At 39.2% G+C, this 27,264-nt stretch overlaps 2 protein-coding genes and 1 long non-coding RNA gene across 8 annotated transcripts in view; 1 reads left to right on the forward strand and 2 right to left on the reverse strand.

Moving 5' to 3' along the window:
- The window catches only part of LOC113031220 (rho GTPase-activating protein 26), an 83,498-nt gene extending 77,017 nt beyond the window's left edge, over positions 1–6,481 (reverse strand). The window contains exons 1-2 of one of the 2 annotated variants that reach the window (XM_026183206.2): positions 6,328–6,481; positions 5,812–6,078 (exon numbers count right to left, since the gene is read on the reverse strand). In XM_026183206.2, coding sequence (XP_026038991.2) covers positions 5,812–5,965 — 154 coding nt within the window. In that variant the 5' untranslated portion in view covers positions 5,966–6,078; positions 6,328–6,481. Of the gene's footprint in view, positions 1–5,811; positions 6,079–6,153 lie in introns of both variants that reach the window. The other variant, XM_026183205.2, reaches the window with a different exon arrangement.
- A 4,632-nt stretch (positions 6,482–11,113) lies between these two features.
- LOC113031221 (putative fibroblast growth factor 1) lies at positions 11,114–15,879 on the forward strand. Of its 5 annotated transcripts, none has more exons than XM_026183210.2 (4): positions 11,114–11,267; positions 13,235–13,451; positions 13,939–14,042; positions 14,544–15,879. In XM_026183210.2, exons 1-4 carry the CDS (start codon positions 11,226–11,228, stop codon positions 14,727–14,729), a joined length of 549 nt encoding a protein of 182 aa, XP_026038995.1. In that variant the 5' UTR covers positions 11,114–11,225; the 3' UTR covers positions 14,730–15,879. The 5 variants fall into 5 exon arrangements, with proteins under 5 accessions (XP_026038995.1, XP_026038998.1, XP_026038997.1 ...); XM_026183213.2 differs by lacking the exon at positions 11,114–11,267 and adding an exon at positions 12,125–12,227; XM_026183212.2 differs by lacking the exon at positions 11,114–11,267 and adding an exon at positions 12,139–12,223.
- A 10,205-nt stretch (positions 15,880–26,084) lies between these two features.
- Positions 26,085–27,059, reverse strand: LOC145431445 (uncharacterized). The gene is made up of 2 exons (XR_013911746.1): positions 26,920–27,059; positions 26,085–26,333 (listed from the first exon to the last, which is right to left on the reverse strand). It is a non-coding gene; the product is annotated as an uncharacterized LOC145431445 (long non-coding RNA).
- Between the last annotated feature and the right edge of the window lie 205 nt (positions 27,060–27,264).

The following is a 27,264-nucleotide window of genomic DNA, read 5'->3' on the forward strand; positions in this document are numbered from 1 at the left end:
CGCAACAACATCTCCCTCTCTCATCCCGGCCTTAGTGAATCAGGTCACGCCGTCTGATTTCTGGATCCCACATTGGACAAAAGCAGAATTGTCTTCGTAGCCACACATCAGCTGACCAGCGCTTTGTCGTGAAAGAGAATTGGGCTAGTTTGCTGTTAAAAAAGGTATATTTAGCAGAGTGGAACATCTGCCCTTTGCAGGTTCTGTCCTATCTGAACAGTGTAAATAATAAACTACTTTGAACAAGCATGTTCAAGCTTCATCCCTGTTTGTGGTTTGCTGACTGCAAGGATCACTCTGTACTGCAACAGCGAGGCCAAGTAATCCAAACAATTTACCTAACAGAGCAAGAAGGTCCATCATGATGTCTTTTGTGGTGTTAAGTTGTAGCCAAGAATTTTTGACAATTTATCAATGACCAACTTCAGAGACTGGTTCAACTCGGCTCACGACAACAAACGGGCAATGGATATACTGTTTGTGCACTCTGGCCCTCTCTTTAATGAGCAATGAGGATCTTCCCCATGGAAGACACGTTGGACAAACATGCCATCTTCCTGCTGCATCAACAGTTCTTCAGCAACATCTCCCAGGAGGAAACAGACCTCTGTTTCAGTCTCCAAGTGACACAACTTCCAATTTGGTCATGCACAAAAGCAGCCATAGCATGCCTGAGTTCCTCTTAACTCGTAATTCAATAACTGGGGTTCATTCCCCAGAGGAATTTGGAAGACTTTTTCCAGTACCATCATAACAGATTTTGTTAAACACATTACTACTGGTCATCTTAGCATCGGCACACCACTGAATATGTTGTTGAATACAATAATCTACTAAGCTTTAGCCAAAGAGATGATTTCACATATGGTTAAACCAAATTTTGGAGTCACTTTCAAAGTACTTAACTCATCTCTGTGGTATTATCCAGTTCTGGAGTGCCAGTCATAGTTTCATTCATTCTTGCATGACATTCTATCATTTCTAGAAACCAGAATCATGGTCAAATACTGCCTGTATTATGAAAATTGTTAATGCTCAACAGTTTAATTTCCCATCACACAATCAAATTCAAATGAAATTACAGTTAACTTTGTCATTATACCGCTGCAGCAGCAACATTGGTAAAGGTTTGACCTCCAAACGACGACTTTTATCAGTTCATTAGACAAAACAGAAACGGAGAAACTTTTGAGAACTAATTCTTATTGCCATTTGTAGATGTGATAGGCTAAACTTGATTGGGAGCTAAATATCCATGAAAATTTCAAAAACATACCCCCAAAAGCTTTTGATTTACTGGACGCTTTTGAACTCACCCATCTCGCGCCATCAAGCAGGTTTTTTTGTGTCTTCTCTCTAGGGCTGGGCCATATTATACCGTTCACGGTAATACCGGTATAATGTTAGGCAACGATAGGAAAATGAAATATCGCGATAAAATGGGAATAAAACGCGCATGCGCAGTGCCTTTGTTTTCATACGAACATGGCCGATTGTTGAGTGAAACAGATGAACCAGAATTGGTTTGTAAAAATGGTGCAACTTCCGTGATGTGGAACTGGTTTGGTGTTTGTCCGTCAGATACACGACAAAGCACATTTTTTTGCAGAACATGCAAGCGGCCGTTGTTATTGTCATATTTGTCGGACTAAGATGCTCTTAAATCTGGGAGTAATCTGGGTCCTAAACTCTCTGTATTCTTCAGGTCAAACAACACTGCAGCATCACTTAGAGTTAAAAACTGTCTAAATTCTTTCATCTTTAATAAAACGATCAGCATTGCTGCTTAACCAGGTGTAACTATAAAGTTTAACTTCCAGGCATCCATGAAAACAAAAGTTATTACATTTAACGGAGTTAGAAGTTACCAGGAAGCTAGCGGAAGTTAGCTCGCTAGTTTCGCTAGTTACCTAAGCATGATATTGCATGTTCTGACTGAGAGATTTCTGAAAAAAATCAAACGTACAGCTCTGCTATCACTTCCAACATAAATGAAGACAGGAAACTAAACAGCAGTGACGTTTGTAGGGTTACTGAAGTTGGGCTAGCTGGTATATAATGAAGTGCTACGTGATCGCTAGCGACACAGCTATGTTAACATAACATAAACAGTGAAGCTGGAGGACGAACACTAACACTTTTCCACTTATAAAAGTTAACGTGAAGGTTCCTCATGGTTAGAGACAAATGCAATCGCATGGCAGGATGCTGTAAACGGACCAAACTTCAGTCAGGAGAACAACTGAGATAATCCATCCACAATACAAGGTTAGTCATTAATATACTGCAACAACATGGGAATAGAGCCGCTGCCAGAGAATTCAACATTAATGAATCAATGGTACAGAAGTGGAGGAAGCAAGAAGAATGAGTTTAATAAAGTTTGATTTATCTGACTGCTTTGTTTCGCTTAATGTGCCTTATAATCCTGTGCACCTTATGGTCCGAAAAATGCGTACTGCACACTGCAGTTTAATGTTGCAAAGCACCTCTTTTTAACTTCAGTGGATATTATACATGGTTATGCTCAGGATATGTCAGCCCATTTCTACTGGAAATGCCTTTTGGTTAAACTTTCAGCAAGGAATTTGCATTTGCACTGTTACATTTTTATAAAGCTTTAATGTACATAAAAACCAGCTTCTTGTTTAAGTGAAAATAAATGGAAGGTTGTCTTTTTGCGCTAGTAATGTTGTGGAGTTGTATTTTGTCTCGCATCAATTATATCGTCGGTTATATCGTTATCGCAAATTTTCAAATATATATCGTGATAAATATTTTTGGCCATATCGCCCTGCTCTACTTCTCTCTCTTGTAGTTCATGCTTTTTCCTTCCCGCTGTCCCTTTCCTTCCATCTATCTGCAGGGATCTCTGGCTCCAGGTAACCAAGCTACTCTGTGTTTATTGTTTGTTGTTGCTCATTACTTTTCTTTCTTTTCTTTCCCCACACCTCAAACAGTCCTGGCTGTCTCCACATTGTTGTCATGCATAACAGCAGCAGAGAACACTGGCTTTTCTCTGTAATGCTTCAAGGTCTTGATCTTACTTTGCTCTAACGCCGTTTTCACACAAAAGCAATGTGACTTATTTCAAAGCACTTTATTAATAATGGATTGCATTTTATATAGCGCTTTTCGGGGCCCTCAAAGCGCTGTACAATTCCACTATTCATTCACTCTCCCATTCACACACTGGTGGAGGCAAGCTACAGTTGTAGCCACAGCTGCCCTGGGGCAGACTGACAGAAGCGAGGCTGCCATAATCGCGCCATCGGCCCCTCTGGCCATCACCAGTAGGCAGCAGGTGAAGTGTCTTGCCCAAGGACACAACGACAGAGACTGTCCGAGCCGGGGCTCGAACCGGCAACCTTCCGGTTACAAGACGAACTGCCAACTCTTTGAGCCACGATCGCCCACGATCACTTTGAACATGATTTTGTTGATAAATTATTATCTTTATTATTATTATTATCATCATTAGTAGTAGTAGTAGTAGTATTACAGAAGAATTTTAGCACTGTATCCTCCTGAGAACCGAGGAAAAAAGAATCTTCCCATTAAACGTTTTTTTCTTTGGATCTAAAAGAGGTAACCCAAATACAGGAGATATCACTGGAAAGCCCAGGAGGTCCTCTACGTAGTACATCAGGACGTAATAGGGTACCTGAAATAAGTCAAAAGATATAGACTAAAAACAAATGTCCATTACAGAGAACATGCATTAAACAGTGCTTTTGCACCAACAAGGGGATTCCCAAAGAGCTACTGGGAAACTGGCATAACACAGCACGTTGTTTAATGTGTCCTTAAAAAGAATTGAGGAAACAAGCGGAGGACAAAAGAAGAAGCGGCAGGTCTAAATATATACACATCTATAGCAGATGAGCAGCATCTGAAAATCGTGTCTTACGAACCAGTGGTCTTTGATTTATTTTCCTATCAATCATAGATTGGTTTCCCCAGAGCCCTCACCTCAGTGTGGGATCATCTCAACAGTGAAGAGAGCAAAATTCAGCCAACGTCCACAGACGAGCTTTGAATGTCCTTCAAGATGCTTGGAGAACTATTCATGAAGATGACTGAGGTAACATGAAATGTTACCTAAGAGAGTTCCGGCTGTGTTAAAGAATTAAAGTTGATCTTACCTGACATCGACCGTCATGCTCATTACAATTGTAAAAACTCTGTTTTTGCCTTGGACACTGGATTTCCATGTATCTTTGCACATGTTTCAATGAAATCTCTGCACCCATTTCCCATTTTCTTAGGAAGATATAAAGAAATCTGGGGTGGCTCAAGACTGTATGCAAGCAAACTACACTGAGTAAAAACAGCTGCTAACTGTGAATTTTAGTATAGTTGAACCATGACATCACAAATTCTGAATGTGTTCATTTGTTAAAGTTTATGCCAGAATAAGATTTCATGCTGGTCAGTGCAGACATTTGGACCAGCCTCTAGAACATACCACAGTAATACTGACCACCAAATCTTCCCTCCTTACTGCACGTCATTTTGAGCCCTGCCCGTCATGAACTTTACATCAATGCAGACTTAAAAGGCGCAATAAAAAGTTAGACTTGAATAGTACTGACAGGACTATTAAAGACACAGCAAGTCTTTAATGGCACTTGTTTATCTTTGCACATGCTGATGAAAACTGTGTAGGCACAAGAATGAACTTTACACTACCGAAGCAGGAAGTGCTGTCACAGCCTCTGAGGTGCTCGTGACTCCCTACCAAAAGTGAAAGCCTTGGATTTCATATTTTTGCATGGAAAAAACTATTAGTTTAATCTTTTACTAGGGAGGTGGGATTATGCTTAGCCTTAGCTGAACCGTGGTTCACTGAAGTAAAGTTATGCATAAAAGTTACACATTAATGTTTTGTTTAAGGTTAGTAGTCATGGTTCACCCAGTGTTATGTGATAGGAGCTGCCCTGATTAGGATGATAAGATTAACATTTGAATGTTGGACATTTGCTATTATTCAAATTCATATCTTCTTGCTTTTGAAGAATACACATTAGATAAACCTTGCCATTAAATGTATACACTAGCATGCATTTTCCAACCTTCTTTGTCGTTCACGTCATGCATTAATGTTTGCTTATTCCTCATCATTTCTCTTGTAAATATGTGTGAGAACCACTGAGCCCATTTCCGTGCATGCATAAACACACTTGGCCTGTAATGCTGATCTAAGTTTGACCTATAGAGAAACAGAAATATTTTACCACCACACCTAAAAGTCATATTCCGTTCAATCCCACTCTGATTTTTATGCCTTTCTACAATAAAAATTTTAATGTAAAATAAAGGCTTTTGTTTTTAGATTAAAGGCCAACGTTTGTAGCATATCACAGCCTCAAATCCCATCAGATGAACAGCAGCAGATATCAATGTAGGTGAAACACAGTGCACACCCCCTCGCTCACTGTAAACACCTCACAATGTAGCTAATGGGAACAAATGTGCTGACAACATGAGAGGACACTATGCACTGTGATCAGTCAAATTCACCCGCCTAGCCTCTCAGCATGCCTTATCAGAAACACACACACACACACACACACACACACAAAGCAGAGTGTAAGCCTTTCACATGAATCCAATGAAACTGAGACTTTCACACCTGGGGGCTTCTCACCTCTCAATCCTTGTGATTCTATCAAGCCCACATGAACCAGATTTGGCTGTTTTCCCCTTTATTTCAATAATTAGGGACATCACATATAACTGTCAACTGCAACCTCCTCGCACACATTTTATCAGTCTCACACACTCACGCCCCTTCCAACCTCCACTTACTTTTCAAAGCCTGGATCAGAGCCTTGCTGTCTTTAATCAGCTCTTTGATGAACTTGTTGGTTTTGTCCAGCTCTAGTTCGTGAGACTTGAGTCTCTCCCTGAACTGTGGACTGTCCAGGTAGCAGTCGCTGAATTCCAGGGCAGGTAATCCCATCTTCTGCACCACCACCACCCGGCAAAAGAATAAACGATTGGGACAGCAGGAGGAAAGAGGAACGAGATGATGATGATGGAGGGAGAAAACCTGTTGTTCTGGTGCTGCTTTTGCTGTTGTAAATGATAGAAAATCCAATTACAACATGAAAACAACAGGGCGGAGATGGATCCGAGAGAAATCCCTACCTACATAACCTCGTTTTTCTTTGCAAAGGAAAACACTCAGGCAGACACACAAGGCAGCAGCAGTAACACAACAAGACATCCAATTAAAATTAAATTTCAAAAGGGGGGGGGGGGGGGGAGACAGAGCTGAATAAGTGTCTGGAAATGGATTTCAAAGAAAAGGTGTCCACTTGCTCAGGTAAGCCGGTGCTGCATTCCTCTCGAACGACTCATTCTGGACCGGACAGACTGAAACGGGGCCGAGGAGGAGGGAGGCAGCAAAAAAACAAAACTCCGCTCGTAAATGCGGTGTCTTCCCTGGGCGGTTTTAAATGCACTGTTTTCTCCCAGCACCGCTCAGCTCAGCGCCGCAGACCGTAATCAACCTACCCCGACAAGGATAATCCACTGATTGACGTCTGTCTAGACCAATGAGATGGCAAGGCACGACGTGGAGGGCAGTTTCGACCATTTAGGGGCGGATCGAGCGGTGAGCTTCTCCAGAGCAAAGATGGGTGGGATAAAAGAAGGAGGGTCCACTCTGACCAAGTTTCCTGAAACTGCATTGGAAAAGTGAACTCTTAGAATTAGATGGAAAGAGCAGCACCCAGCATATAAACAGTGAAAATATTCGCACATTACTACTTCCTTCATAATTAATTAGTAATTAATACTTAGCAGGTAGGCTTAATTTTATTAAGTCAACATTCTACCTTTGATACTTCAACCAATGTCAGCATGTTACACTCTAAACAGAAAAACAAAGAAAGTAAATCACTGGAAGAAAAGTTAATAGCTCACCAAAGTCAACACACATCTGATCTCCTAAGACCTGTAAATGTATGTACTGCATTTTATCCCGGTCCACTGGACCACTTCTGAACATCACCAACCACTACCCCAGCTTTGCCATCCTACATACCTGTGCCACTAGTTTACAAATCTCAGGTGTGGTTAATAATTAGTGCAATGTAAAATTATATGCCAATAGTTTATGTCATTAAAGTATGAAATTAAGCAACAAAGTGGTTGTCTGCTTTTGGTTTGTTTCTATGCAGTTATATTCGCTGTGTTTGATTACCACTAGATTCATCATATTTATGAAAAGCTAATGCAAGTCATCTAATCAGTAATCCCATTAAAAGGCTGTTTTTCTGGAGATGATGTCACTCACAGTGCTTCACAAGCTAGGGCAATCAGCATACTATGCACTTCCCACTACAGTGTACATGGAGGAAAATAAAGGGAGTATCAGGTACACAACAGTTACCTTTAAACCGAAATGATGAGCTTATTACTTTCTTTATTAATTTCTTGGTTTTTCCAAAAGCTCAAACGCCAAAAATATTTGGTTACTATTGTATAAAATGAGGATTTCTGAAAGATTGGAAGACATATCTTTACATTTGAAGAAGAGAACGGTTTACATTTTGAGTCGAAATTGCTTAATTGTCTAAATTTTCAAAGTTTCTATTGAATGGTGTGAACTTTAACCCGTGGGGTAAAAACAATGTCAATTGGAGCTTCCCAGAAAGTAGGCTCGCTCTGGGATGAAAGACTAATAACTGGGTCACATGTATGAAATACTTTTCATTCATTTTATTTCAATGACCGGAACATGTTTCGGCTTAAAAGCGTCCCACAGGTCAAAACCTGTCAAAGATCGAGTGAACCATCTTTTTGTGAATAAACGATCTGTGTATGCAGCGGCTCCGGAGTCTGGTTGGTGGGAGGAGACGGTGATGTCATTTCAACCAGAGCGGGGAATTTCTGTAGAGAGGAGAGGTACCCACCAAGGCTCATCACCTCTGGCGCCCTCTACTGGTAAGAGGCTGCATAAACAGAGAGGGGGCATTACGTGTAAGAGGTGGGAACTCGGAAACCCTTGCGACTCACCCTGTCGTATATGTATTTCTGGGAGGAGTATGCAAACTGAGTTACTGTCGTTTGCGACACGCCAATTTAATGTTAATTTCGCAGTGAAAGAGCATACCTTATTTTTTGCACTGGATACTGGGAAAAACTGGCTGCGACTTTTGTATTTATCGCATAAAACCAACCACACCTGAGCGCACTAGTTTGCCTTTTCTGAAAATCTGGTCCATAGTTGTTTGCATCACATTAAAATAGCTGTGATGTTTTATAATATAATGTAAAAATACGCCATATCATCAAAATATATATATAATAGGCTGTAATAAATATGGTTCCAGATGGCTCTAAACTGGTAGTTTTAGATATGTTTTTTACACTCTATGACTCTCTTTGATAAGAGGGAACATCCGTTTTAAAGTGATCTGATCTAGCTGTGAGCACTACGGGTGGGCTGATAGATCGATAGTATCGATATTTGATGGAAAGGCGTGATTTGTTGCATTAGCTAATAACTGTGGCAAGTAAAAACGAAAGTGATTTATCTTTGTGTTCAAAATTGTTCAAATTAATAGTGATTTATCTTACCATGACTCACTGTTCTCCCCTACATAGGCTATTGGCTTTGGCAATACTTGCTCTGTATTTATTTGATATCAGCTTGATACTGATCTACCGGCAGATCCGGTAAAGCTTGAAGAGGCCTAATGCATTTCCGCCACTGATTCCTGTCCTGAGATCTCACTTCATGTCACTGATACATGCACACTAAGTGCATGTGGTTATTGTGCGAAAACAGCTCATATTTAGAAGTGTCACTTCCTCTGTCAGAGTAGAGCACTGCATCTGGTCGCTTGCTCATTACCCCATCTGTCACAGTCTGGTGTACGCAGACATGCAATGTACAGGAAGTCACCTGTTGCTTATGTATAAATTTTAAAAATCCAGGAGGCTAGTTTAAGAACCAGAATTAACCACCACACAACGAGGTGATGCAGGAAACAGATTTTTCTTTAGGATCAGCATTTGGTCTTAATAATTCTCTGATAACGCCAAGAAAAAATAGACCACAAAAAACTGAAGGGGAAGAAATTGTATCTGAAATGGAGAACATAGCACTTAATAAGACAACTGGAACAAATGCATTTTGATGACAAGCCCAAGACTGCCAGGAACTCAAGAATTTAGGTGGAATTATCTAGAGAAAAAGAAAGCACTGTTACAAACCTGCCTCAAGCATCAGACACATTATTGGGGATTTAATTTTTGGCAGAATACTTGTAGATTAATGGCACCTAATCAGCAGCATGTCAAAGATAAAAGCATATGATGACTGAGTATCAGTTAGCCTTTTAAAGCCCCATAAAATGAATTCATGCAATATGAACTGAGATGAACCCAAGGAGAATTATCAGACTTTAGCTTTTTAATCTGCAGCTTGTAGTTTTTTGGTTCACTCACACCAATTTTTGGTGTCAAAGCTCTGACAAACAACACTGTCTGCACACAATCTCACTGGCAGGCAAGGCTGGTGTACAATCTACAACATTAAGAAGCTAATTAGCCGCATATTTGTTTCAGGAATGGAAATATTGAAGTTGATATTCACCAGCTGATCACACTCAAACACACAAACACCCAATAAATGCTAGCGTGTAAATGTGCATTTGATACTACTTTCACTGTTCTGATACTGTGCCAATAAAAAACTGAGAATGCCAGTTTAATGAGAATGCAGTATAATGGTGCATGCTCTAAATATGCCTGTGTCAGCTCTGTGGACATGAACAGCAGACTTGATTTTTTGCAGACTGAAGCACCTCTAAGGTTAACCCATTCTGCCATCTTGTGGTTAATAGAAGCAAAGAAAAAGAAGCAGTTCAATGCTGATGGAACAGGTGAGAGAAAAGTAGGTCAGATTCCTCAGTTTTTGGTTATCACTCTTTTTTTTCTGCACATTCTTGACACGGTCTTGTGCCTCGTGATTACTTGACTTCAAAGTGATGGTTTTAACCTTTAGATGCACTGCAGATGATGAATTAGGGAGAGAAAAATCCATTAGAAGAAGACGGGGACAAAGTAGTCAGTGTGAATATATCACCTAGCCTGCACACCGCCACTGTTTATTCTCACATAGCTGCAGGAAAGACAGTGAACGGCTGCAAAAATAGATATTGAGATTGCCATGTCTTGGAAGCCATTTCCACCATTTTTAGAAATGTCAGCGCATCACAGTGCATATCCAAAAATGTCTATTTTTATAGGCTTTGGAAAATGCTTTTAATATGTCCTGCAGCATTTTGAATCATAAATTCCTATAACTCCCCCCAAATTCCCAACATTAACCTTGTGTAAGCGCTAATGTGAGGGTGTCGATCATTTCTGTGTTATCTTCTGGACTTACATTCCTTTTTTTTAATGTGTTTTCCTCTCAGAGCTGCTTCAGTGTTACTGCCAGTCAAAAATCAGCCTCATATCTTTTGGTTAACCTTTTAGGAGAGTGTGTCTGTTCTTTTTCAAGATTACAGAGCTGGAATTATGGAGGTACAAAACTCGACATTTCCTTCTTTCTGTTTTTTTTTTAATGAATCTTTGTTTTGGATATGAAGTATTTTGTTGAAAATACAACTTTGTTTTTCCTTAATGCCTCATTTAAGTACAGTATTCCTCCATTTACACCCCACATACTTTTACTGTATACATGTAATGCACTCGTACTTTTGATACCTGAGCATTATATGTTTTGCAGGAATTTTATGGAATCCTATTATCCTGTAATATGGGAAGCAGAACTTGGAATCCAAAGGCACTGGCATTATGTTAATTCTGGAAGCTGAAGTCATTCCCTTTGTGTCTCTTATAAATGTTTATATTGTGTTGCCTGCCAGTGTCTCCAGGAGGACACCACTACAAGAATGTATCAGTGCTCAGTCAGACAGGCGGCCTGGCTCATTTCTAGGGTCTGGCTTGTCCTCCTTCTCCCTCTCCAGTCGTGGATGGTAATTTTAGTCCTGACGTTAGCCTGTTAAAATGCGTCCTCTGACGTTGTTAGAAGAGGGGGTGAGGTGAGGGAGGAGTGGATGGAGTTCAAATTCATACTTAAGAAGCCCGTATAAAGGCCAGACACTTCACTGGCAGAGAAAGGAGGAAGACAGTTTGGCACAAGAGGCCCCAAAAACTTTGTTTCAGTCAAGCCTCAGTTAAGAGGAAAAAAAGAGGACATGCTGGCTCAACGGGGGCACTGTCACATGACATTGTCACAGGTAGGTGAAGATGGCTTATTGTCTGTGTGGTAATAAAGTTGGCTAGTAATTAGTGCTGCAGAGTTAAATACGGATCTTCATAACAAAAAATGAAGTTAATGTTTGTCTTTCTTTGTGCTTTCTTTTTGACTGTCTGGTCTGTGTGTGTACATATCTGTAACATAACTTTTCCCCTGCTTTTTGATACTTCTGCATATATATATATATATACATATATCAATAAAGATATGGTTTAATGATCGTTAGAACAGCTTCTGGGTTTTTCCAAGGGTAGACGTATAGGTTAGTGATCACTGTCACTAACCTAGTTGTTTTGTTCTATAGGCAGGCCTGAAATACGAAAGAAACTGCTCAGTCAGAAAAGAGTGTTAGTCAAGGGGTAAAGAGTTAAAGACAAGGTAACAACCAGTAGAGTGCACGTGAGAATAATGAAATATTGTGGTAGATGAGTGGTTACAGTATGTGGTACAGTCCGTTTTACCACACAGTACAATCTGTTAGTCAAAGGCCAAAACAACTTACAGTGAAGCCAATTCAAATGAAATAAGAGAAAACTTCTTGTGAAGCACATGTAGAACTATTGCCAAGTGATTCAAAGTAAAAGAGGTGCTAGAAACGTGCAAACTAAAGGTTGTTTACTCGGACCACTGCAGGGTCAACGGAAAGCCTCTTATTTTTGTGGCTTTCATTGCACCCCCCCGCTTTACTTTAGCTCACCAAACTTTACTTTAGCTCACCGTCATGCTCTTCATCTTTACACTGAAATAAACACTAAAATACACACAGATTCCAGCTCTCCTCCCACACATCTGTACTCTGACTCGGTCATTGGTTGGACTTTTGACGTCATTCCCACTTGCTGCTCTGTCCGAAGGTCCCCAAGCCAGTCTGGCACAAGCTCTCATATCCAGTAATCCTGTCCTCCAGATCTTGTTCTTAGGAAAAACAGACCGCCAGTGGGTAGGCCTTACATTCCTCCTGTGGCTTTCACTTTCCCTCGCTCTCTCTCTTTTTCCCCTTCTTCTCTCTGCTTCTTCCAAGACATTCCAGATGTGGGCTAACTTGGCTCTTCAGCAGCTATACCTCCGGTTTCAAATGATAACAAAGACCTGTGCGTGTTAGAGTATCCCCACTGGCTTGGTCTGCCACTGCTGTTTCTGGACTGGATTGACTTTATGACAGCTACCGCTGCTCTGGGATCTCAAGCATCCAGGAAATAAAAACTATACTGACAGTGTGGCTTTAAAATGAGCTTGACTGTTTTTTGGAAAAGCTGTTGAGGAAGCAGGGAATCCAGGGGTAAGACCAAGAGGGCTGCCTGGGCTCTAAATTCTCATATTGATAGTCGCTGATTTGTTGACGTGTTAACATGTCTGTTAAATCCAGCTGAACGATAGATTAGTGTTAATGCTTCAGAGAGTGTAGGAAGAATGTCAAGGGTCCAGTATCCCACGAGTAGGATTCAGCGTCATGTGTTTGCACCTATTTGTAAGATTATGCTGGCTAATATAAAACTTACTTAAAGGAAGTTAAACAATTACCACAAATTTCTCTCTTGGCTGTTATGTCCATGTGTTGGTTATTTTGTTGTCTAGCCTCACACTGATTTCAGGTGTAAGATTACATCACCCACCATCTGGAAATTATTTTTCCAAAGAGAATCAAAGTGATGCTCAGTTCTAAAACAAGTCCGGTCATGTTGCTGCCCCTCCTGGCCTTCATCCAGAACTGATCCCTGGATGGTTTTATCACTTCATAATAAAGTGTGTTCCTTAAAAGGCTGACAGAAAGTTACAGAGAGCCAGGCAGATGGAGAAAGTGATTAGGCGAGGGTAGGAAAGGGGAGCATTTCCTGTAATCATGTTATGAAGGCGACGTTGTCCTCCCCTTCCTGTTTCGTCTTGTGTCTCAGCCGCAGTCCAGGTGACGTGAACAGTGAAAACGTTGGATCTTCTCTGTCGTTGCAGACACAGGGACATCACGCTGCTCCGTCCATACCTCAAACTCTCTGTGTGATGTCTGAGGGAGACATTACAGTGCTGCCTTTTGGACCTGGGTCCCTGGACCTGTCCAAGCAGGAAGCCCAGACACTGACCAGGCTCTACAGTATGAATGGAGGCTATCACCTAAGGATTTTACCAGATGGAACCGTCAATGGTGGGAGGCAAGAAAATGACACATATGGTGAGGAAAAAAACAAAAGAACTGTTTGATTTGTGATTGCTGGTTATATTTCAAAATCAGGAGCCAGAGATTACGTGCAAGATATGAAGGGGAGGCTTTTAACTTTAGTTTCAACATTAGGTTAAAAGTCTTCGTGATTGTTATAACGATGGTAAACAAAAGAGAATGGGTAAACTTAAGATGTTTTGATTAAAGGTTATGAGGGTATGAGGAAAAGAGGACATCTTGCCACTAAAGGACTAATAATTAGGCTGCTGGTAAAGCTGCTCAGTGATTTGGTTTTGCAATAATAGCATCTTAACCTGTGTACACATTTGGACAGCAGGGCCTAGTTTCCCTGAAAAATACTTATTAAACTTTTATTCCGGGATATCACAGTTACATTGTTTTTACATGATTTGATCGTCCAGTTAACTTTGAAAAGAAAACAGAAAAAAACAAAAAAGCAATAACGCTGTGGTGTTGTGTTGTGTAATGTGTGTTGCAGACATCCTGAGGCTGAAGGCTGTGAGTGCGGGGGTGGTGGTCATCAAAGGTGAGGCGACAGGAAGGTATCTGGCTATGAACAGAAATGGACGCCTCTGTGGAGTAGTGAGTTGTGTTTTTATATATATATATATATATTTTGCAGTTTGACTTAAAAATGAATTTTGGATAGAAAGGTTGAACACTTACAGATTGCAACTAATGCTCACTGGTCCCGTTTGTCTTTCTATGTAACAGTTTCAATTCTTTTTTCATCAAGTCACACAATTGTTCATTCCTTTCTCAGCGTAAGTTTAAACTCGCTGATCGTTACAGTTTTGTAACGGTTGTGCAAAACAACCTAGACTGCAAAACAGTGGAAAGTTTCAGTGTAATTACCAAATTGCTGTGACTAATAATTTGTCACTGGGATGTCTAAAATAAAACAGACAAGCTTTATTTTAGAGGGTTGTTATGTTGATTATGATTTTGGTGATTCAGTATGTTACAATATTCCTCGTTGTATCCTGCTCAGTTACTGTTTGTGAATGCCCGCATTACCTTTAACCGTATATTGGTGATATAATCAATCCTCCCCCTCCCCCCCCTTTCATTTTCTTGCTTCAGCAAGCTCTGAACGATGAGTGTTACTTCCTGGAGAAATATGAAGAGAACCATCACAACACGTATCGTTCTCAGAAGTACAACTGGTACGTCGCCTTGAAGAGGAACGGCCAGCCCAAAGCCGGACCAGACACCCACCAGGGTCAGAAGGCCGTTTTTTTCCTGCCAAGGCCTGCAGGCAACATGTAAAGCCAAATGTCAGCAGGCACTGTATATTCGCTAAAATGTTTAAATGCACATTATTAGTGTAAAATTACACTTGACAAACGATTATGAGGTCACTGAAAATCTGTTATTTCTGGTAATGGCTGAGGCAAAACTCTTACTGGGCTAAATGTCGCTCTTCATACACAAATTTAACATTTGACTGAACAGTTTATAAATGATCATTGTATGGATATGTGATCATATCCAGCACAGTTTTTTTTGTAAGTGCATAGCATATATACTTTATCTCACTGCAGATAGAAAATATATAAAGTGATTAATTTAAACCCTGATTTGAAACACCACAGGGAGGAAAAAATATGCAATTTACATACGTAAATGTATTTAGCATTACTAATGTCTGGCACAAAAAAAGAATATAATTAAAGAATAAAACCAAAAATATGGCATTGAATTCAAAATTTAAGAAAGGAAAGATATTCAAGGTTTACAGTAGTAATCTAAAAATGTCTTATATGGATTGAATTAATAATAATAATTGAATTTCAATCAATAGATATTTAGTCTTCCTAAACAATTCCTCATTTTGTAATGAATATGTCGATCGAGGGAGTCAAGAGAGCAAAGATGATATGGTGTTACTGTGAAGCCAGAATTCTTCCTTTTAAAACAGCAGCTCTTAAATAATTTGTGTTGCTAAGAATTATTATTGTATTAATATACTGTATTTGTGTGACTGTTGGAAGGCTGACAGACCTATAAAAGCAGATGTGAAAACTTTGTCAGAGAAATGAGTGAAGCTTTTATTAAGTGTGTTTATGTACGATGTATAGCAGGTATATAACGTAAGCTTTCTTTTATTTTGTAAAATGCTTCACAGTTCAAGTAAATTCCCCCCTTTTTAATTTTGAGTTAAAATCCTGTTACTGTAACTTTATCCTAGATTATTATGAATATGTATTTATAAAGATTTATTGCTAATAACATTTAATTCTACTCAACATTGTAAAAGACATTTTCTAAATAATGTATGCTTACAGTGAAGGAATAAAAAGGTAACTATATCACCTTTTCACAAAGTAATACATATTGTATTCACTCTATTTAAATGTAATGATTAAGCCTGTATTATTATACATGAATGAATAAATACTATTTTTGATTTACTGTATTTATGATAGTTATTACCTCTGCCAAGGAGCAATATGTTATTGGTAGGAGTTTGGTTGTGTGCCTGTCATTCTTTGGGTGTGTGTTAACGATCCATTAAAATCTGGCATGGATCCACTAAGGTCTTCAAGGTCTTCAAATGATCAAGTTATTGCTCAAAAGATGACAAAAAGCATTTTAACCTAGAAGCTATGATTCTTGCAAATGTGGTGCGTATTGATTGATGTACTACAATTACACAAATAAAAAATAACAACAAATAATTACACTAAAAATGATGTCAAGTATATAAAAATAGGTTTGAACATGGCAGATACCAAAAGCCTCCACTTTGCACTTGTTTTTACAACACGAGAAACTTCTTAAAGTGCATTTAAAAAACAAAATCAGTATATGCAAAATATAATATTACTATTGAGCTGCCTTGGCGGATGTTTGCGCTCTTGTAGTGCCTTTAGTTTTGTATTTAGTCTGTTTCTGATGTCATTTCTATGGCATTATTCCAATGTGAAAACTGGTGTTTTATTGATAAATTACACTGTTAAAGATATTTACTATAGGCAAAATATACATTTGGCCACAAGATGGAGGCATTGTCTAAACTTCCATGTATGGTTCTTGGGTTTACACGTCCAAATCCAAGTAAAGACGACTCGTGTATATAACAGGCATACCTAACAATTGATATAGTATATTTTTATATATTAACTGTCTTATAGTATGTACAAAAAATCAATGTAAATTAAACCATCTGAAAAAGCAGAAGGAAAATAATCAAGGAAAGCCATCCCAGGAGTCATTCTACTATCTAACTCTTTGTATAAAGATAATTACATTTTGAAGGACTGGAATTTTATTTTTATTTCTACCTAAAATAATATTATGCTGTTAAAATGTTATTCCACCACCAAAATATCTGAAATAGCTGAACTTCCCCATAGATGCCAAACATCCAGTGTCAATTTCCTGCTGTTGACAGATTTTCATTCTTAGACACAATATGTGTACCGAGCAGTTGCATAACAAAGCACTTGCAGCTAATTTTTTGAAAACTGTAAGGAAACCCCATATGCACTAGTTTTAGTGAAGACTTTCTCCACTCCAGTCGAAACGATTGTAACCACAAAGCTGTGACAGATGTTACCAGCCCCATTCACCCCGATCAAGTATTTTCACCACATTTTTGGAAGCAGTGGCATTCTTCATCTAATCCACACTTAATGTGTAACGGCTGAAACAGAACATGGCCTGAAACGTTGTTTTAGAGTCGACTGTGCCAGGAAAATATCCTGGAGGAAACACTGGAGCGTGGTTTAAAATTTTTTCGGGAGGACTGGAGCTGATTCATGTTTCCAACAAGTCCCATATTATTGTGGGATTTAAACAGAGTTGGCAGGGAACATTACAGTAGGATTATTACTTATCCAAGCACCATGAGTGTGACAAATTACTGTTTCAAGTTGAGCAATAGGTCTGCCCTTTCCTACTGAAATAATCATTTTGTGCACAAGTTAAATTAGAGCTAAATTAAAATACTTGTAATCCGTCTTACCATACAATTTTTTCAATAATCTTAAATTCTCTATTGATGTATCAACTTTTGTCATTGTCAACTATTTACACTCTAAACATTTATATGGGACATAGATAATTCGTTTAGAGCAAACAATGCATCATAACATTTAAACTAAACTAAACTAATAGTAATTTAGATATGAAGCTCTCTGTAAAGGGCAATTCTGCATAGCAATTCCCTTTGCTTTCAGTATGAGTTCTTTATGTATAGTCCCTGACTTAAGGAGAATAAATATAAACATGCTTTAAAAAAAAAAAAAAGTTTTCTGCTTTTTAAATTTGTTTTCTGTCACAAAAATGCTGTGAAGACATTTCATGTGCAGAAGAAGAAAAAAACTGGTAGACCTCTCTTTCTTAAGGACTCTAAGTGGACACATGGCTGTTGGTGGACAAACACTGCCGATTACACAACTTGTGACCTCTCATTTACAGGACAGTGTCTCTCCTTCATTCCAGCAGGCCACCCTATGAAGCAGCTCAGTACACAAACACCCAGAGACACACACATATACACACAAACCTGGTTGGCCATTGGCCTGCAGGGCTGTGCAGGGCAGGAAGGGAATCATTCACTGTAAACTGAACAAGGACTGGCTTCCTCTGGGAGTCCCCTAGCCTGACAGCAGCCAAGATCCCTGCAACACAAACCACTCTAGCAGACACACACACACACACAGCAATCAGCACGTACACACGCTGGAACTAGGACACATTCTCTCATCTGTTACTCGTCTCTCTTTCCTCAATTCCGTCTTTTTTTTTACTCTCCCTTCCTGCCCTTCTCTCAATTTCCAGCCTACTTTCATCTCCTGCTCCATCCTACTACGTTCCCGCATCAATTTTCTTCAAACAGCTCTTCTTCCTTATTTTGTTTTTGTTTTATCTTCTGTTTTTAATTTTTATGGTTCTTTTTTCTCTTCTCTTTCTTTCTCTGTGTTGCTTCCTCCCTCCTATCAGGGAAGTTTACAAAGTTTGTATAGCAAAGAGAGGATACCTCTGGAAAGTTTGCATTGCATTTTCTTATTAGACAGATGCAGATTTGGTTAAGCAACAATCTTAATAATCAAGCCCTGTAAACGGGGGAGAAACAAATACAGTCTATTGCTTTTTAAAGCAGGCCAAAGAAATAATAATTCATGATATTAAAAAAGGATTGCTCTACATGTTACCTTTCTGTCATGTCACCTTTCTCCTCCACACAAGCAAACATTTACACACCAACAGGAACGGAAGCAGGGGATGCATATCCGTCAGCTGATCCAACTGGAAATGCTGACACTTGTCTCCCCATCTGCTACTGCACTCTGAGACAATGGGGGAGGAAGGCAGACTAGGGGGACAGAGAAAGCGAGAAGGAGCATTTTGACAACTCAGAGAATCGTCCGGATGCTTGTGGTTTGCCCTATTGCAACTGTTTTCCTAATAAATGATTTCTGCTGGATAGACACATTCTGCTGGGCTGCAAAAATGCATCTTGTACTCAGAGCAGAAGCAAATGGTACGGTTCAACAAATAAGCTCAACTACTATATAGCAAAGAGAGTCCTTTCTAGATTGTTTAAAAAAAACAAAGGAAAGAAAGAAATAATCCTGAGAAGATCAAAACCTTTCGTAAGTGCAAACCCCGTCTGCAGACTGTAATATCAACACAAAGAAAGGTTTTATTAGAACACTACTAATAATAACTACTGTCACTGCATAATAAACTAGCGCAACTGCTAACACGCCTTGGTTGCGGAACTTTTTAGGGGAAAGAATAGTGAATTAAAGCATAATAAATGTCTTTATGAGCTTTACATCTGCTGATGTGTCGATATGCTCCCAAAAAACTGAACTTCCTATCAAACAAGTTGTTTTCCCACATGAAATATTGTCCTAAACTTTAAGCCAGCTTGAGAGATATAATCTTTCCAGAGTTTCCTGGTTCTTTCCAGGATCGTCTACCATTTAGAAATGGATGAAATCACCTCACCTAGAAGGCATCTAAGAGGCATATTACTAAGATTCCCCAACTGCCCCAACTGGCTCCTTTCAATGTGTAAGAGTAGGGGCTGCTGTCAGAGCCTCCCCCTGCACGCTACATCGCTAAGGGCGAGCCCAACATTTTTGAAGGAAGCTCATTTCCACTGCTGGTTTCAGTGTTCTAATTCTTTCCGTCACTACCCACAGCAGGTGGACACAGGCGAGGGTAGGACCATTGATAACCAATAAATCATTAGCTTTGCTTTCACACTCATCTCTCACTTCAGCACAATAGAGCAGTACAGCATCTACATTATGGTTTTTCTGCAGTCTTCTTTTAAATATACAAAGCTATTGCTACATTTGTATGGAACTGCATGAACTGCAGTAATGCAGTGTATTCAGAAAACTCGCCTGTTTTGGTATTACCTCATATAAATGGTCCTGGTCTTGGTTTTACAAATAGAGGTTATGAGTTATTAGTTCCTGAAAATTTCAAGAACACCTTAGTTGATATAAATAAATAACTAAATAATAACTAAAGTCTTAGTCTATGAGGGAACCTTGTTTGTAAAGTAAGATTGACCCAATTCATTTTCTCCATCCAAAATTTAAACGGAACCTTCATGCTTTATTATCCATTATGCTCCTATATGAAAACTGTCATGTGATCAATCACAAGCAGAACTATTGATCCCTCTGTGCAAAGTGTGCTACAGAGCTGCAAGATTATACTTTTTTTTCCTTTTAATGACCTTTATGAAACATGTGAAACATGATCTCATTACAAAAGGCATTTAAATTACGAGTTGAGGTGACTCACGGATCTGACTATGATGCCTCCTGGACGCCTTCTAGGTGAGGTATTACAGGCATGTCCTACCTGGAGGAGGCCCCGGGGCAGACAGAGGGCTCAATGGAGAGATTGCATTTCTCAGCTGTCTTGGGAACGTCTCGGTGTCCCCCAGGATGAGCTAGAAGAGGTGGGTGAGGGAAGTCTCAGCTTCTCTGCTCAGAGTGCCCCAACAAACCCAAATCTGGATAAGTGACAGAAAATGAATAGATGGATGAGTGGATGGATTACAGGTTGCTGGGGTATACCCATGATTTTAATTATTTGTGTTCATGAGACATTGTTTCTATTAAACAAATTGATTTTTCACTGTTAATTCACTTTTAATAACAGTAATGTTGAACTAGGTTACTCGGACAGAGATGCAAGAGTTATTTTTAATATTCAATCTTTTTTTAAATGTAAGTAGTCTCATAGATTGCTAATTTATATATGGTCTATATAAATATAGGAAGCAGCTGATCCACTGAGTCGACCCCTAAAGGTGTCAGCTTCAACAAGAAGATTTAAGCTTTTAAAAGGTTCCAATGAAATAAAAGAATTAAACTCCACAGTAGGCAGCAGCAATATTTCAATCCTCTTTTAACAAGTTCAGTGTGAATAAAAGGCAAAGCTATTGAGAGGAGTGGGAAAAGGATCACCTCTGATAAAATATTATGAAAAGGTTTGTATGTGGAGGCGAAAGTATGCATATGACCAATATCATCAAAATCAAGTGCAGACAAAAGTGTAACATAACCACAGTTACCAGATATTGCAAAGCAGAACTTTCTAAACATTCATATCCTGCAAATTTCCTAAAAATAGTAAGAGAGGGACGACAATAACAGCGTGATTGTTTCCCCTGTCATACCTGCACTCGGTATGACTTGTGCACAGACACCCACAGTCCTACACGTGCTAAGTGTGACTCTCTAAATCACTGTTTGTACTTCCACAAATGTGGGAGCAGTGTCATCTATTGTTTTAGTTGGGAAGCCAACACACACACACACACACACCCACCCACACACATTTTATCAAGACCGGAAGCTGGCCTGTCGTCTCAGCTGCGATGTCTCACATACACAAATACGCTCTCACACTTAGACCAACTGCAGCTATGACGCCTGCGAATGGTCAAAAATATCCCGAGTGGAATAATTAGGAGTGAAGTCACATTGCTTTTCGTTTTTTTTAATCCTTTTCAACGCTCAGGAATTTTACACTACTGACACTGCACTCTGCCACAAGAGATGAAAAAACATTCACAGATACACTCTGTGATGAAAGCTACAATACACAATCTACAATCTTTAGAGGACACCCAGGCAAATGGCACCTCACAGTATCCTATGCAGGAAACTGAGTTAACTGAGTTATGGCCCCTTCCACTGAAAACACCTTTTATTACTTCATTTTTCCAAGTATGACTGACGTTTGAGACTTCCTGATGACGTTCAGAACAAAGGAAAGGTCTTGCTATTAAGTTGTTTAAGTATTATTCACTTCTAAACCATAAAAAAAATCATCAGCTTTCCCATAACTTTGAGAAAAAGTTATGAAACTATGAGTTTCTTTTTTCATTCCATTTCATTCCAACTCAATTGTTTTTAAACACATAATATTATATAATACAACATAATATAATAAATTTTGTTTCTTTATGTGGCAATGGGAACAGAAAGCCTGTTTCTCTAAGTAAAACCATGACTTCACAAATGTCAGGAACATGATGAAAAAGCCATTACAGTATCCTCTTTTCATTCTCCTGGAAGTGATCATGGAATAGTTCTTATTCTGGCACTAAATGCGTAAGCAAAGCCATTACTCCCACTCTTCTCTGTGCTGCTGCCCAGTCTCCTGTCTGGGAAAGAAATGTCTGAGTTTAACCTCTTATCTCTTCCTCTTCCTTTTCCTTTCATTCAGGACACAAAAATAAAAAGGAGAAAAAAACCTGTCAGACCAAAGGAAAAATAGAGTTCTGAACAAACAGCTGGATCCTATTTATGGCAAATATCTTAAATACCACACATCCCAGATAACTCAGAGTGTTTGGCTGTGGCCGCAGCCATGTCATTGCAGGATACTGTGGCTTCCTCTCTCTCTTTCTTTATGTCTTACTCACTCCCTATTTTATCCTGTTGCCACTTCCTTTCATTTCTGTTTTTAGGTGACATCCTTTTTGCGTGTTCCCAGACCAAAGGAGTAGCTATAATTGTTCTCTCCTTCTCCAAAAAGGAATGTCTAAAGCAAACCAACCTTTTGAAGTGGTTCATTGTTTGCCGACTTCAGTAGGTGAAGAGGTGGTGAACACTGAGGGCAACGAGGGAGAGGTCGGGAGTTTTGGAAAAATGAACAAATAGGACAAGAGAGAAGGAAGGAGAGACTGGGTTAAAAAATAAAGATTCTTAGTAATCTGCATTGTAATTGGATTAGGTACACCGTGCTAGTGCCATGTTGGGCCCCCTTTTCTAGTGACTTTTAAGGTACAAGTTTGAGATTATTTTAGTTTGCTTCACACGGTTCATTATCCAGCTATCAGAAGATACTGTGGTTTATTGTGGTCATAAAAGGATCACCATGGTCAGCAAAAATACTCAGTGAGGCTGTGGCCTTCAAACAATGCTCAGTTGGTTGTAGGATGCAAAGAAAATGTCCTTCACAATACTACCCCCGACTACTTCTCTTTAAACCCTAGTGATGGTTGTGTGGGAAATTCCCAGTAGATCATCAGTTTCTGAAATACTCACACCCACATCCACCCGATCAGACACCAGCAACTATTTGGTCTTTTAGTAATGAGGTATGAACTGTGCTCCCAGTTCCCAACTGCTCTGAGTTTATTAAGGCTGTTGTGTTTTTAACATATTTTAATGCTTTGTATCTTGTTCTATTTAATCTGAACAAGCCCCTAAAAAAGGTCAGTGACCACTGTCGGCCTCTCTCGGTTTTTATTATCACTGTTCATTTTAAAGATCAGTTTTTAAAACCTTACAATCTTACTACAGCCCAGCCCATGCAGCAGTATATTAATGACTAACCTCATATTGTGTATTGATTATCTCAATTGTTCTCCTGACTGAGGTTTGGTCAGTTTAAAGCATCCTGGCATGCAATTGAAATTTGTCCCTAACCACCCTCGTGTTAACTTTTATCGAGTGGAAAAAAGTTAGCATACATTAGCTTCACTGTGTTTATATCATGCTAACCATATAGCTAGCAACCACCTAGCACATAATTATATACCAGTTAGCCCGACTTCAGTAACCCTGCAAACATCACTGCTGTTTAGTTTTCTGTCTTCATTTATGTCGGAAGTGATAGCAGATCTGTAAGTTTTAATTTTTCAGTCAGAACATGGTGTATCATCTTTAGATGGGAACTAGCAAGCTAACTCCCTGCTAAATTCTAACTCTATTAAATTTCATAAATTCTGTTTTCATGGATGCCTGGATTTTAAACTTAAAATATAAGTTTAAACTTAACTTTAAACTTATGTTTCCCCTGGTAGAGCAGCCACACTGATCATTTTATTAAAGACGAAAGAATTTAGACAGTTTTTAACTCTCAGTGATGCTGCAGTGTTTCTTTGGCTTTGGGATCTGAAGCAGAGTTTGGACCGGGAAACAGCTAATGACAGCAGACTTAAAGACCGGATACCATGTTCAGAGTCACAGCACACTTTTTTCCAGTCTGCTAGGAGTCTGCCTGATGGACACCTGTGTAGTTGTTGTATTATATAGTAGTGTCTTATTGATAAATCAAGGGTATCACAAAAAAATATGGCATTTTCCACATTTTCCACTACAATTCCACCTTATGTGCATCCACTCAACGTGGCTGAAAGTCCCGTGAAGTCAGTAATTGAGGATGTCGAGGCAAAGGTATACCTGCTACCCAGTCTAAGGCTTTTTATCAAACTCCAGGACCAGGGTGTTTGTATAGCCATTTCCCTCACTGTCAGGTTTCAAAAATGGCGGTTTTGGTTTTCAGGAAGGAGTCACTCTCATGTCTCTTTGAGTAGCCAATTGGTGATGACAACAGGCTGTAGTCTGTTGACGTTACATTTTTGGATTACTTCCGGTTTGGCCAACTCCAGGCCTTGAGAGCCAGTGCCCTGCAGGTTTTAGATATCACCCTGGGTCTACACACCTGAATCAAATAATTAGTTCATTACCAGGCTTCTGGAGAACTTCAAGAAATATTGAGGAGGTAATTTAGCCATTTAAATCAGCTTTGATGGATCGAGGACACATCTAAAACCTGCAGGACACCGGCCCTCGAGGCCTCTGGGTTTGGACATCACTGACTTAGATCACTTGGATCCCTGCTTGAGTACCTGGTACTAGGTCCTACCATCTAACACCCTAAAAACAGTGCAGAGCCTACAAATGAATACATTTCAATGCTGGTTGCCGCATCACTGCTGGTTTTCACAAAGGAAGGATACATGAATGAGGCTTGTGGAGTTAGTGTGTTGCAGTGTAGTGTCTCATGGAAAAGTCCAGGGGTCACAAAAAACTGCAACCCATGTGGATGTCCACACGTCTGCCTCATGTTCACTGAGATGATGAAATTTCACGCTGACCCAAGCAAACCCTCGGCAAACCCATAGTAAACATAACACTGGCATGGAAGACATTTAACAGAGTGCCTCTGTATGTTTGGAGCTGAATCTGGGACTGGTTGGTTAAATCCTCGATGATATAAGTTACAGTTATTTATTATAAAACCTTTAAATGTGGCTAATGCTGTTAGATTTTCAGGCTTCGTCAACTATTTTAAAAGACATGTCAGAATTATTTTTTTTGTAGTCAAGTCAGCAAAAATGCTGCAAACGTTTCTCTCATCCAACCTAAAACTGTGTAAGGGTATAAGCAATAAAGTAACAAGGTTAAGAAAAAATAAAAACACACAGTACTATCCATTTACTGTAAGTGCATTGGAGCTGCAAGCAATTCTTGTTAAGGTGAAAGCTCCACGTGATGTCTGTTCAAAGTGCTGCTGCGGGCCAAGGTGGACTGCAGTGCCAGCATGGTTTTATGTTTGATTTATATGGGAGCTGCTTCAGGCACAATCTCAACATTGTTTTACAGCTTCATGCTGCTATCCAGTGTTATTGCCCTGGGCTTAGGGCACAGGCAGAGCTTACAGGTACAAGAGGGGAGGCGGGGAGGGTGGATCTCATTTTTCTCAGTGGTTTAGTTATTGTCAGATTCCCTTTGATCCAGTCTCTCGTCTCTGCTCCTGTCTGAGAGAGTTTTAAAGTATAATTTTGTTTAAAATGAATACCAAGAACTTGCTTTTAATAACACATATACTCAGGTTACAAAAACTGTGGGAATGTTTAAAATCAGTTCTCTAACATCTACACAAACATAGCTAACTTTTTGTCCTTTGCTTGCTACTCAAGGTTTCAAGAAAATTCAAGAAAATTCAAGAAAATGCAAGAAAATTCAATTCAATTAAACAGTTTCAGTTATAGTTACATACATACATGCATACATACACAGCAAATCCAGCATGTCCAAATTAACACTGTCGGATTTGATTTCAACACTATTAAAGTGTCTATATGGGTCCACACCAGAGAGTGTTAATTTAACTCTTTTTGGAGAGTTGGTACGTTAACTCTGATTTAGTGTTAAACACCAAATCTGTCTGGAGTTGATAATTTAACACTTGGTGTTAAGAGTTTATATATTAACTCTCAAAGAGTATTTTAGTTTAACTACGTAAGAGTTATCTTCTAATTCATTCTAAAAAGCGGGAATTTTACTGTTCTGAACTTCTAGAAATTTCTTTTGGAAATAAACATTTACTAAAAAGATGCAATGGTTTTTGAAAAACATTTATTCTGAACTGTGCACCACAATTTCAAAACATTTTCTGAAAGATGTAACAGTGTACATGTTCTCACTTTCATTAGAATTTTGTTTATCAAAAGGTCTGACATGGTAAATGCAAATAACAGCATTCTCATCACTTATTTCTTCAATACAATATGCATGTCCTTCATTCATCCCTTTGTGGAACTTCAACGCACTTCTGCTCTCCCCCATATTCCATCTTCACAAGCATATCCTGTGTGGAGATTGAATAAAAATTGGTTGACACTAATTAACGGCACAAATAATCCAGTAAACAATTGCAGCACAGTAAAAAAAAAAAAGGAATCCTCTTTGAGCCATTACTTGTGTAAAGTATTTTCCCAAAAGACAAGGACACAGGCAACAGGTAATACTGAACTAAATGTAAAACCTCAACTTTTTTCATTTTTACCTAAACCGTGTGCACAAAACTCTGGAGGGATCTATGCTAACGTAGAATCGAGTCAGGACGTCAGCTACTGCTGTTTGCTCGTTTTTTGTTTTTTTTTATGGGCGATCGTTTTCAGGCTTCAAGTAGCACCATTATACCAACATTTCACATTCTAGACATTGTTTTAGGTGTATTTGACCAAACGTTTGACTGGAAATTCACATGCAAGCTTTTTTTCAAGGCTGTGGTATTTGCCCGCAAACAATACCTTTCAGCTAGCTAAAACAGAATATTATGCTATCAGCGAGCAACATGGCTAATGCCTTTCACACAGCTTTGTCTCAACTCCAAAGAGCCACAGAAGTAAAAGCTAATAACAATTGAAACAATCTTTGAAAAAATGACTTACCAAGCATGGCAAACAACTCAAATATGTAGAGCAAAATGTTCTGAAACGGCTTCACTTCAGCTTCGATTGGAGCCGTGCTGGGGGCGGAGTCTGTGAATTTACTCTGTTGGTGTCATAGCCCCTGTAGGAGTTCAGAGTTAAGAGGTCAAGAGTTAATGTTTCCATTGTAACACCTCCAGATTTGAAATAGAAACACTCATTTTTAACACTCGATTTTAACTACTATCATTTTACACCTCAGAGTTACATTAAAAGAATGTGACTCTGCTTAGAGTAAAATTAACTCTACTTTTGCAAGGAGACTATTAACACCAAAAAATTTAACACTTTTGAATTTGCTGTGTA

Source organism: Astatotilapia calliptera, chromosome 10, assembly GCF_964374335.1.
Source record: "Astatotilapia calliptera chromosome 10, fAstCal68.1, whole genome shotgun sequence".
NCBI classification, from domain to species: Eukaryota; Metazoa; Chordata; class Actinopteri; order Cichliformes; family Cichlidae; genus Astatotilapia; species Astatotilapia calliptera.

Coding starts and splice junctions, on each gene's coding strand:
- LOC113031221 (XM_026183209.2), top strand. CDS start 13,133: ATGAAGGCGACGTTGTCCTCCCCTTCCTGTTTCGTCTTGTGTCTCAGC. Junction 13,452..13,938: donor GCAAGAAAATGACACATATG/GTGAGGAAAAAA, acceptor TGTGTGTTGCAG/ACATCCTGAGGCTGAAGGCT. Junction 14,043..14,543: donor ATGGACGCCTCTGTGGAGTA/GTGAGTTGTGTT, acceptor TTCTTGCTTCAG/CAAGCTCTGAACGATGAGTG.